We start from the raw sequence: 12890 nt of genomic DNA on the forward strand, positions 1-12890 counted from the left end.
CTGCCTTAAAAGTCTTAAGAACTACTACTTCCGGGTCTGATATCACTGTCCCCACAGCAGCTGCGTTCATGGGAAATGTAGTCTTTGGGTTGTTTGGCTCGTTTTTAGTGTTTATATTGTGTTACTCTTTGGGTAAATGTGTACATTTACACCTTCAGTCGATGCTTCATATCCATATGAGTAAAATCGTCAGGGTGGTGTGTTTATGTTTGGAACACAGTTATTCTATCTATATAGCGATCTAAGATTCCCCAATGAGGATATCAACACAAAAAGTAAAGCCACGAACCTGCGGAAAGCAACACGGAAAGCGCCCTCTACTGGCAGTGACGTCAGGACTTCGGTGCTCTATAAGAATCGTTGTCCAAAAATAAACAAACCGTCCCGGCAATATTGTCAGGGAGGAGGCTCTGTATCGTTTATACTGCAGGGGGCGGCAGTGTCTCGGGGGTAGAATGGCCGGTAGAGCGGTCGGATGGTCAGTTCGATCCCGGGCTCCCCCAGAGTTAGTGTTGAGGTGTCCTTGAGCAAGACGCTGAACCCCTAACTGCTCCCGCTGAGCAGGTTGGTGACTTGCATGGTTTCCTCCTCCATCTGTGTGTGTGTGTGTGTGTGTGTGTGTGTGTGTGTGTGTGTGTGTGTGTGTGTGAATGGGTGAATGTAATGCAAAATCTATGTAAAGCGCTTTGGATAAAAGCGCTATATAAATGCACCATTTACCATTTATTTATGATAGTCAGTCACTCATATTTGATACAGTCTGTTTTTGGTGAGAATTTAACTAATTAGGCGGCGGTAACATAGTGTTTTCTCGCCATCTGTTAATGCTTCATACCCATAAGAGTCAAACCGTCGGGATCATTTGTTTATTTCTGGAACACAGTTCTGATATGTTGCGATGTTAAACACGTTATGGGAATTTAGAATGGGGGGGGGGGGGGTAAACGTGACCCCTGTAGGATGAGTACATTAGGTCAGACGTCACAAGCTGTTGTTGATACTTTTCATTAGTTTGATAATGTTATAGTATGATATAACAGTCACACACTCACTTTCACTTTCAAAAGGTGAATTGTGGAGATACAAGGTTTCTGCCTGACAGACAGTATGTATGAGACCTGTGTTCTCTTTGAAGACACCAACTGTTGAATGACCTCTATGACATTGGTTCTCAAAGTGAACCAGGGGTCCTTGAGGGAGTTCCAGGGGGTCCCCAGCTAAATTATGGATAGTAACCAAATGGACACTTATATGTCTGTAACTCAGAGAGTGTACAAATGGAACCAAATGGACCCTAACGGGTCCATTTGGTTCCATTTGTACATTCTCAGAGTTAAATCAACATTGATTTTATAAATGGGGGTCCCAGAGATAGAAATGCCGTTAAATGGAGGTCCGTAGCCCTAATGCATGTCAAACTGGGGGTCCTTGAAATTAAAATGGTTGAGAATCACTGCTAGAGAGCCATAAAAATCTTCTCTTATGGGGGGTCCTGGCATATCTTTTCAAATGGGGGTCCGCGGGCTAATAAGTGTCAATTTGGGGGTCCTTGACATGAAAAAGTTTGAGAACCACTGCGCTATGACCTCTCCTCTCCTCTCCTCTCCTCTCCTCTCCTCTCCTCTCCTCTGTCACCAGATGGTTATCTATGTAGCTGACAGACACACTGAGGTCACATGTAAAAGACACATATGGACACACCACTCTAAAGCCCCCTTTCCAATGCATCTTAAGCACCACACCACACCACACTACACCACACCACACCACACCACACTACACCACACCACACCACACCACATCAAAATATCTACCGTTTCCATTACACAAAAGTACCCCTGCTCAAATCCACAGGTATGAGTAGCAGACTCCGGTCATTGACACTCATTTGTAATGTAAATGTTTGCCTAACAATGTAATGTAGGTGAGTGGCCAACTGTCCTGTATACAAATGCAAATCACCTGTGCACGTGGCCCAGCTTGGCCTAGCTCAGAGGCCCAGGACTGGGTACTTTTTAGGCACCAGTTTAGTACCACTTACACACCACTCTACCCACTTCATTGTAGTGGAGACCAAGGCACAAGTGGGCGGTGTGGTGTGGGGTAGGGTGAGGCCATGCATATGGAAATCCGCCTTTACACATACATATTCATACATACACTTTAAAACATAAATATTCATGGGTTTATAAACGTTAACACATTCATACAAGGGCTAGGACACGTTGGTAAAGGTTTGGGTTGTGTAGTTACCATAAACCTTTAAAAAATATGGACTGCGTTACGCCCCCCCCCCCCGGTTTCTACAGACCGTAAATAAAGCCTATTTTTCCGCAATTTCAAATCCGCCATCTTTGTATATCCGGTCCCGAAATGAATGCTATTGGCTGCCACGGCAGCGAGGGCGGGGTCTTCAGTCGGTAGAACCAGTAGCAACCTTAGAAACATTCCCTACTTTTATCATTATTATTTTTTAAATAAATGGGACCATAATTTACCAAAACGCATGTCATTGTGATTGAAAGAAGACTTTAAACTAGTGACTGGAAGCATATAGTATTTATGACAATGTGTATTAAGGTAATAAAAGCAAGTGTAAAGTTCGTCCAAAAACCCATCCGCTTGGATAGAGCCTAATTGCTTCTGCAACCAGCAGGGGTGAAACAGTGGGACTACAGACCATTCATATGAACTGTGAATGATCCAAGCACCACCGAAGAAGAGTACACCCAGAGATCACGTGATCACAACAACAAAAAACATCTAGGCATCTGCCATGTTAAAGGATTCATTCAAACGGTCATAGCTCTGGAATGGTGGATCGCGGCTGGACAATTTATTTTTCTCTGTGAGGACAACGGAGAATATTCCATGATTTTTTCTAAAGTGGTTGTGATGGTTCATTCTCCTCTCTGTCGTTGTGATGGTTCATTCTCCTCTCTGTCGTTGTGATGGTTCATTCTCCTCTCTGTCGTTGTGATGGTTCATTCTCCTCCCTGTCGTTGTGTCCAGGTGGGAAGACACCCTTACAGAACTTCCTGGGCATCGCTGAGCAGCACATGGGACCCAATAACGGGGTGAGTAGTCACATGACACATGTCACATGACACATGGTAGACACCCACGGTTTAGTGTACGTTAAAACTGTCAGGGTGTGTCACAGCTGGCTCTGGGCCATGACAATCATTGGGGAGGAGACCAGGGTAAAAGGTAACAGAAGGTGTATTTATTAAGAATCAGGCCTAAAGACAGTAACTAAAGGAAGGTGAACAGAACATCTTAAGGATCCTATGAGGTATGTAGTCAGTAAGTCAGTGGTGTAGGTGTGCATGTGGAGCAGTGTGGTGCGAGGCGTGTGGATGGAAAGTAACAAACATAATCATAACAAGGGCTAATAACCCCAAGTTCCCAAGTTTCCCAAGGTCTACCCCCCCCATACCCCCAAGGGGGGTAGAACTTGGATAACTTCCGAAACTCTATCCCCCATTAGAATTGGATGTAGAGCTGGTGGAGACCGTTCTGTTCTCCTCAAGATCTCACAGAGACTGGCCTGGCAGGTCTTTTATAGCCTCCTGGAGGCACTGGGCCCAGGTGCTCTCCAATGAGCCATCAGACCAGGAGGCCACACCCTGCTCACCTATAGGGCAAGAGTTAAATGGCAAGGCAGGCCACACCCACCTAGACTAGACCAGCCTATATATATATATATATATATATATATATATATATATATATATATATGTATCACAGGTGCGACTCCGAATTTTTTCTCCTAAACCTGTGTGTGTGTGTGTGTGTGTGTGTGTGTGTGTGTGTGTGTGTGTGTGTGTGTGTGTGTGTGTGTGTGCGTGTGCGCGTGCGCGTGCGCGTGTGCGTGTGCGTGTGTGTACAGGCTCTGGTCACACAGATGTCCTGCTCGGTGACAAACCCAGCCGCTCTGACAGCAGAGGAATACTTCAACCCCAACCTGTCACTCAACCCCAGGGACATAGGACACCCCTGTCACCTGACCACCAAGACACAACGGTACTGTACCGCACACACATGCACGCGCGCGCACGCAATTATTTTACTTGTTTGTAAAGCTCTAAATGGTCTGGCACCCTCCTACCTCTATATGACCTCCTCCCTTGATACGTTCCAAACCGCCCCCTCAGGTCTTCTAGTGCTGGCCTACTCGAAGTGCCTACAATGACATATAAAACACATGGTGAAGCAGCATTCTGCTTCTACGGGCCGACGGCTTGGAATAAACTCCCTTTACACATAAGACAGGCACCCTCTGTGGACAGTTTTAAAGCACAGCTCAAGACTAATTTCTTCACTCCTGCTTTTAGTTGTGTTGTTATTTATGTCTTTACTGTTTTGTTTGACCAACCTGCTCATCGGGAGCAATTAGGGGTTCAGTGTCTTGCTCAAGGACACTTCAACACTAACTTTGGGGAATCGAACTGGGATCGAACTGGTTCACCATCCGCCCGCCCTACCGGCCACTCTACCCCTGAGCCACTGCCGCCCTTTAATGATAGACTGATTAACAGTACAATTCTACTTCCTTTGACATTGCGGTTACTTTACCTAATATGAGTCAGAGCGCACACACACACACACACACACACACACACACACACACACACACACACACACACACACACACACACACACACACACACACACACACACACACACACACACACACACACACACACACACACACACACACACACACACAGTGCCTCGCCTAAGAAGATGTGAGGCGATCAGAATTTTAAACTGCTACGAGAGAGTCAGAACCCAAAGCTCCTGGAGCCTGAAATAGATGAGACTTCTGAAATATTGCTTTGCTTCCATATGTGCATATTGTTCTGTATGAGTGTATGAGACTGATGCAGTTAGAATGCTGCATTGTATCCACCAACTGAATTCACATCCTGAGGTTTTAACTCTGAGAGTGTGCAAGTGGAACCACATGGACCCGTAACATTCATTGAACAGAACTGAAACCCGTGGATGGATGCAGGTATTATAATCAATAGATCCATTCAATAGATCTACAATTTACAATGTAGTTATTTATCAGACGCTCTTTATCCAGAGTGACTTACAGTAAACAAGGTAAACATATACATAGAATATATACATATACAGACAGATAGTGTAGTGTCAACTAGGATCACGGGTAAAACAATGGACCTAGCATCAGTCTAAACAATATGCTATCAACAATAATCATATGTACATTGAAACTATAGGTTACCAGGTAAACAATGAACCTAGCATCTACATTACATTACATTACATTACAGTCATTTACCAGACGCTTTTATCCAAAGCGACTTACAATAAGTGCATTCAACATAGGTAGGGAACGAAACTACTAATCACCAGAAGTTTTAAGTGCATTTCCTGCAAAAACAAGCAACTAAGAGTATACCTAGCGCTAAGGTAAAAGTGCAATATATCAGCTACCTACTTTCTTAAACATCTAAATCTAAATAACATGCTGTCTAAATAACATTTAAAATTGTGGTCAAGAAAAACAAGCCTAAATAACAAAAACATGAGAACAAATGTCCAAGGTATGTCTGCATGGTCGTCATATATTGGTGAGTCGTTAGCATCCATCGAGGCAGAGTGTGGCAGGAAGGGGGACACTGAAGTCTGAAGAGGTGAGTGAATTGGGAGTGAGTCTGCAGTTCTAACTGCAATGGGGAGTTTGTTCCACTGTTTCAGATCCAGGAGGGAAAATATTCTAGGAGGTATGGAGCGTTGTCCATGGTGTTTTAGAGAAGAGAGAAGAGTCTAGGACGTGTGGAGCGTTGTCCAGGGTGTTTTAGAGAAGGGAGAAGAGTCTAGGACGTGTGGAGCGTTGTCCAGGGTGTTTTAGAGAAGGGAGAAGAGTCTAGGACGTGTGGAGCGTTGTCCAGAGTGTTTTAGGGAATGGAGAAGAGTCTAGGACGTGTGGAGCGTTGTCCAGGGTGTTTTAGAGAAGGGAGAAGAGTCTAGGACGTGTGGAGCGTTGTTCAGGGTGTTTCAGAGAAGACAGAAGAGTCTAGGACGTGTGGAGCGTTGTCCAGGGTGTTTTGGAGAAGGTTTCTAATCAATAGACGTAATCAATAGCTCTGTGGATTTCTGGCCATGGAAATAATTGCTAGAAAAGAAAACATACATTTCCCCCCTAATTACACTTAGTTTAAGCCTCATTTGGTTGTTATGCTGTGAACAAAACGATTCCCCTGTGACCGGATAGTGTCAGCTTATCAGCATGATTTATGTTTGTTTGTGTGTGTGTGTGTGTGTGTGTGTGTGTGTGTGTGTGTGTGTGTGTGTGTGTGTGTGTGTGTGTGTGTGTGTGTGTGTGTGTGTGTGTGTGTGTGTGTGTGTGTGTGTGTGTTTGTGTGTACTTGTATTACTATTCTTGTGAGGGCCACATATCCCAGTATAGTAGATAGAATATTAGAACTAGACATTGTTAGGTCCATTTTCCTCACTAGAGAAACGGTTGCTTTTTTATTTGTAGAGAAGATTATGATTAGTCATGTAGATCAGGGGTCTTCAATGTTTCTTTCAGGCCAGGGACCCCTTAGGGACCACCACTACTTATTGTATAGATGAGAGAGAAATTAAGCAGGGACCCCCACTACATATCTTATAACTAGATCTAGCGTAAACACTGAAAACTCTGTTTTGTTATTGCACTGAATGAATATCCTATACAGTTATACAAACGTGTGTGTGTGTGTGTGTGTGTGTGTGTGTGTGTGTGTGTGTGTGTGTGTGTGTGTGTGTGTGTGTGTGTGTGTGTGTGTGTGTGTGTGTGTGTGTGTGTGTGTGTGTGTGTGTGTGTGTGTGTTCACAGGTTCAAGGCCAAGCTGTGGCTGTGTGAGTCTCACCCCCTCTCCCTGGCGGAACAGGTGGCGCCCATCATTGACCTCATGGCCATCTCTAACACCCTATTCGCCAAGCTGCGTGACTTCATCACCCTGCGCCTGCCGCCCGGCTTCCCCGTCAAGATAGGTGAGAGACATTAGATATACATAAGAGAGACATGAGCCAAATTCCAATTCACGTGTAGACCTACACGTTTTTTTCCTTTTCCCGTGACGTCTACATGGTCCTCCTCCACATGTGGCCACACACACACACACACACACACACACACACACACACACACACACACACACACACACACACACACACACACACACACACACACACACACACACACACTGCTTGAAACCCGAAACCATGCCGAGAACACCGGCAGGCAAAAAAAAGAAAAAAAGATCAGCGTTCTACCACAGAAGATGTTCATTTGTTTTTCTTATTTAGCAGTCTTGTGCTTGTGCCACTAATTCAGTGTAACGATAGTTCATGTAGACACGGAAGGCATAATGTTATATACTTCATTCACTCTCCCCGGACACCCCCCCACCCCCCCCTTCATTCGCCAACAAGCTTATTACTCCTTTAAGTCAGTAGGTTCAACCTCTTGTCATTCTCATTCGCTACAAGCCATCTCACTCACGCCCCCATACCCGGCCTCCTCCCTGTGGCATTTAGTTCATATTGTTATAGTGTGTTGATTCTGTGTTTTTGTGTTTCTATGGATTGTACTATGATATGTGGTAAATTAATTATGCATTGAAGGTTCAATGTTATGTTCATGTAAAACTGTATTTTATGCTCTGCTCTGTGGGGTTTGTGATCTCAGATCTGTTGTCCTGCTTGCAGTAAGTAGGATGCATTTTACCCGTGTTCGAGCTGAATTTAGTGATTATTAATATTATTATAAATATTATTATTATGTTTCTCCTCCTCCAGAGATCCCCATCTACCACATCCTCAACGCCCGCATCTCCTTCTGCAACCTCAACGGCTGTGAGGACGAGGGGAGGGGGGACGAGGGGGACAGACAGGCGGACATGGGGGACAGACAGGCGGAGCAGGGAGACAGGCAGAGGGGGACAGACAGGACAGACAGTCCTTCTCCGGGCAGTGACTCCTCTGGCAGTGTCTCCAGCTCCAGTTCTACAAGTGAGAGCACGCACGCACGCACGCACAAACACACACACACACACGCACGCACGCACGCACGCACGCACGCACGCACGCACGCACGCACGCACGCACACACACACACACACACACACACACGCAAACACACGCACGCACGCACGCACGCACGCACGCGCATTTTTACCGAGTCATTGTAGTAACTGTATAATCCTAAGTAAATGAATAAATCCTAATGTAATGAAGTCTCTTCATACATTTTACAGTTTAAACCAACTCTCAAAGTCTGTCTTTTAGCACTTAAACAAACGTTAAGGCATTGTAGGTTTTCTGCATAATATAAATAACTTACTGTAAATCTACATCATGTTGACTTTTTTTGTTTTCAAACACTGTGTTTTCAGTACATATACAGGCAGAATCAGCTTTGTTTGTGTTCGTTTACGTGACAAAAAATGCAAAGGTATTTTTTTAGATACGTTCACAATAAGAAAAAGATTCATGTTGGGGTAAGGTTTCGGATGACACATTTAGAAGTTCTTTCTTTCTTTTTCCTTTATTTAGTCAGAAGTTAGAGTTATGGTTTGTGGTTTGAGTTATGGCCAATATGTTATTAGTTTCACACCAGTGTCATGCACCGAAAAATATATAATATTAGATTATAGGCTATTTTTCGTCTGAAAATGCTGATGTCCTCACAAGTCAAGACAAACGTGTGTGTCGCGTGCGTGCGTGCGTGCGTGCGTGTGTGTGTGTGTGTGCGTGTGTGTGTGTGTGTGTGTTTGTGCTCCAGTGTCGTGTGTAGCGGCAGACATCCCAGCCTGTGTGTTCGAGCCTCCTCCAGGATACAGCATCATCCCGGGAGGAAAGCAGAGAGAGGGAGAGGAAGGCATCCGGGAGGAAGAGGAGGATCTGCTGCAGTTCGCCATCCAACAGAGTCTGTTAGAGGCCGGGACAGAGTATGACCAGGTATGCTTTATGTCCATTTCATTTCACTGCAGTGGCTAATGACTGCTGCTACATAAAGAAAATGATGGGTTAAAATGTAGGCTATATATTATTTGTTATGTGAACACAGGGAGAAGTTACATACTGTAGGGTGCCTTAACGCACGTCCAGGGGTGCCTCAGAATACTTTGATAATATCTGGAATGTATCAATGTCCCTTCAGTTTAACCACTTAGACCCTCAATACTTAGTAAAACGGACCCTAGTTAAACTGTACTTGCTGCGTTCTTTTTCAGCCTACAATACACCAAGTCTAACCAAGTCTAGACCAAAAATAGCAGATCTACAAGCTCACAACGCGTCACAATGTGACTCGTTGTGAGCTTGTAGATCGGCTATTTTTTGGTGAATGTTCCCCCAGAACAGGAATACTGGGGTTTAAGTGGTTAAACGACAAGGATAAATTGTAATTTTCAGTCTGTCCTAATGGTAACAAATATTCTCCCTTATTTTCCTCGTGACATACTGCCACTTTAGGGGACAGATTTACATGTTTACGTACCGTTAATGTGACAAAAGGTGTTATAAAGTAACAATGTCATTCAGGGGTGCCATGGAGGAAAACGTTATTTACAGGTGGTGACCTGAGAGAACCACTGCTCTATAGAATGTCTTTAATGTCCTGTGTGAGAACACATACTAACTGTTGTATAGAATGTCTTTAATGTCCTGTGTGAGAACACATACTAACTGTTGTATAGAATGTCTTTAATGTCCTGTGTGAGAACACATACTAACTGTTGTATAGAATGTCTTTAATGTCCTGTGTGAGAACACATACTAACTGTTGTATAGAATGTCTTTAATGTCCTGTGTGTGAGAACACATACTAACTGTTGTATAGAATGTCTTTAATGTCCTGTGTGAGAACACATACTAACTGTTGTATAGAATGTCTTTAATGTCCTGTGTGTTAGAACACATACTAACTGTTGTATAGAATGTCTTTAATGTCCTGTGTTAGAACACATACTAACTGTTGTATAGAATGTCTTTAATGTCCTGTGTTAGAACACATACTAACTGCTGCCGGGAACAAAAAGGCCCTTTAACTCAGTGTTCATTTCGACAGCAAATTATGATTTAGTCTTAGTCTTAGTCTTTTGAATAACACACCATTTAGTTTTAGTCCTATTTTAGTCTTCTGAAATTGTTTAGTCTTAGTCTAGTCTTAGTCGATTAAATATCAAAACCTTGGTCTTTTAGTCTTTTATTCTTAGTCTTAGTCGACAAAATTAACTCATCGGGCCACTTCCTGTCCTGCTTGTCTGAATGTGACCTTTGAACCTTCCTCTTCCCGTCCAAGGTGACCATCTGGGAAGCGCTGACCAATAGCAAGCCGGGAACTCACCCCCTCCCCTGTGGTGACCCCACCCGCGTGGAGAGGTCTGTCTGTCTGTCTGTCTGTCTGTCTGTCTGCCTGCCTGCCTGTCTGTCTGTCTGTCTGTCTGTCTGTCTGCCTGCCTGCCTGCCTGTCTGTCTGCCTGTCTGCCTGCCTGCCTGCCTGCCTGCCTGCCTGCCTGCCTGTCTGTCTGCCTGCCTGCCTGCCTGCCTGCCTGCCTGCCTGCCTGCCTGCCTGCCTGCCTGCCTGCCTGCCTGCCTGCCTGCCTGTCTGTCTGTCTGTCTGTCTGAATCCATCCCTCTGAGGGAGGGATGGATTATAATGTGTTGTTTTAACAATAATTATCTGCACATCAGATGTGTGGATAAGACAGATTATATGATTCAGTTTATCACATTAAATGTAATAAATCATTCCATTCACATCTCATCAAAGCCTAATGTTTTATCCCCCCCCCCCCCCCGCCCCCATTCCCCTACCCAGAACGCCTCAGCACAAGCCCCGCCCTCCCTCCAGCCTGGGCTCCACCCCCACCAGGAAGCAGCCAATCGGCTGCAGCAGCAGCTACGACGAGCAGCTGCGCGTCGCCATGGAGATCTCCGCGCGCGAACAGCAGGAGGCGGAGCTTCGGAGGCGGCGGGAGGAGGAAGAGCTGGAGAGGATCATCCGGCTGTCACTCATGGAGAAGTGAGAGCCGATTGGCCGACGCGGAGGTCCAGGGGGGAGGGGTCTGGAGGAAGAAAAAAAAACAAAACAGGTCACATGGGAGAAAAGGATTGGACGACACTGCGAGCGTCTGAAGCAAGCCACCATAGTGACCCCCTAGTGGCGGTGCTGTGCCTAGCTTCAGGGTGATCCGCCCTTTAGACCAGGTGTCTTCAACAGGGGGTCCGGGACCCCTAGGGGGTCCTCAGAGTTACAACAGGGGGTCCGCCAAATCTTTGTGTGATAAGATTTTTTTTTTTACCTTAACCACTTGAACCCTAGCATCCCTTTTCTGAGGAGATCTTTAGCCAAAAATAGCAGATCTACAACTTGTGAGCTTGTAGATCTGCTATTTTTGGCAAAGAGGTATAGGTGTAGACTAGAGGGAAAATAAGAGCAGACCAAGTAAACAAAAAAGGTTTGATCTGAAACACAATTTTATACGATATAGAGGGGGGGGTCCCTGCTTCATCTCTCTCTCAGCTAGGGGGTCCTTGGCCTGAAAACGTTGAAGACCCCTGCTTTAGACATTGGGCACGTCTCAGGTCCTTAAATCGTATTTGCGTAATGCTTGTAGATCTGCTGTTTTCAATAGCTTTGGTCACAGGGAGACAACACATTTCTCCATGCTGAAAGGTTTTGGAAACGACCTCGCCTTTCCCCCCGGATCGTAGTATCCCCTCCCTTAGATCCCGAGGCGCTGGGATAGGAAGGCTAATGCTAAATGTAGCAGCCATAGCGTTAAAAATAATAGAGAGGGCACCGGATATCGCCTCCCATCCACTTGCATTGAGTTGCTCACCCAGCGAATGAGGAGAATTCACCCCTTTTTCCGGGTTGTGAAGTGTGATGGGCGTGGCCTATTTGGGGCTTGTGTGACACGTTTTGCGTCACACCAGTGACGCTTGTGCACAAGCCTTAGCAGCCCCGTGTGCGTAAGCTTGTGCACAAGCTCGTGAGTCGAGCCCATTGGTCGAAACCGTTTTGGCTCGTTCATGTACGGTGGCCCCCAGGCCGTTTTGAGCTGCAGTACCTCTGAATGGCCAGCATGTCCAATGCGCTTCAATGCATTGCAGGGTTTTGGGAGTTATTTAACGCGGTCCGCTCATGTGAGAGGCAGTTCCATGTGCGTCACAGAAGGGGGCGTCGCCAAGTTACTATGATCCAACAGGATCCTACAGGAAGTGGGTCGGCCATTTTGCTCCTCGTGTCAAGTCTCTTATGCCTTATGCTCCAAGGACATAGGAAATAGGAAATAGGAAGCATCGGTGAGGCGGTAGGACGCTTCCAAGCAGACGTGTGATGGCCACGCCCCTCCAGCTGGCTTGGTAACGCCCCTTACAAGGGAGGGGGCGTGTCAGCCACGTTGATGTCATCAGAAATGGACGTTGCACGACATGACACTTCAGAGGAATGTACGCCCCCCCTCCTTTCTTTTCCTTCTCTCCTCTTCTCCTTTCCTACATGCTTCCTCAGTGGGAGGGACTGACATGCAAGGAAAGGATGCAAGTGTAGGAAATGAGGATTTAATTTCAGGACCTGAGATGCACCCAAAGAAGAGACGTTGGCCTACGGGTGGCGCTAGAGGGACGGGTCATGAAATATGGTCTCTGTCAGGTCCAACACGGTTACTGTTCAGGGAATGGGGAAAAAAAACTAAACTTTCCACAAAAAGTTCATAAATGTAACTTTGGTTGATTATTTCTCCTCTTTAATAAAACCTGCTGAGGTCCCTGACACTGAGAGTAACATTAATAAAGTGTAAAAAGGGCCAAAATGTGTTGTTTTTGGGCGGTGTAGCCGCCCCTATATTTGAGAT

General features: G+C 45.5%; 1 protein-coding gene across 1 annotated transcript in view; it reads left to right on the forward strand.

Moving 5' to 3' along the window:
- ankrd13b (ankyrin repeat domain 13B) overlaps nt 1-11057 on the forward strand; it is a gene marked incomplete at both ends in the record, with an annotated part of 41521 nt that extends 30464 nt beyond the window's left edge. The window contains 7 exons of the mRNA XM_084064033.1: nt 3013-3077; nt 3893-4026; nt 6860-7017; nt 7825-8037; nt 8810-8985; nt 10331-10410; nt 10850-11057. Of these exons, the coding sequence (XP_083920159.1) occupies nt 3013-3077; nt 3893-4026; nt 6860-7017; nt 7825-8037; nt 8810-8985; nt 10331-10410; nt 10850-11057 (1034 nt within the window). The remainder of the gene's footprint in view (nt 1-3012; nt 3078-3892; nt 4027-6859; nt 7018-7824; nt 8038-8809; nt 8986-10330; nt 10411-10849) is intronic.
- Between the last annotated feature and the right edge of the window lie 1833 nt (nt 11058-12890).

The sequence above is a fragment of the Gymnoscopelus microlampas genome (assembly GCF_963454915.1).
Source record: "Gymnoscopelus microlampas genome assembly, chromosome: 8".
In the NCBI taxonomy this organism is placed as follows: domain Eukaryota; kingdom Metazoa; phylum Chordata; class Actinopteri; order Myctophiformes; family Myctophidae; genus Gymnoscopelus; species Gymnoscopelus microlampas.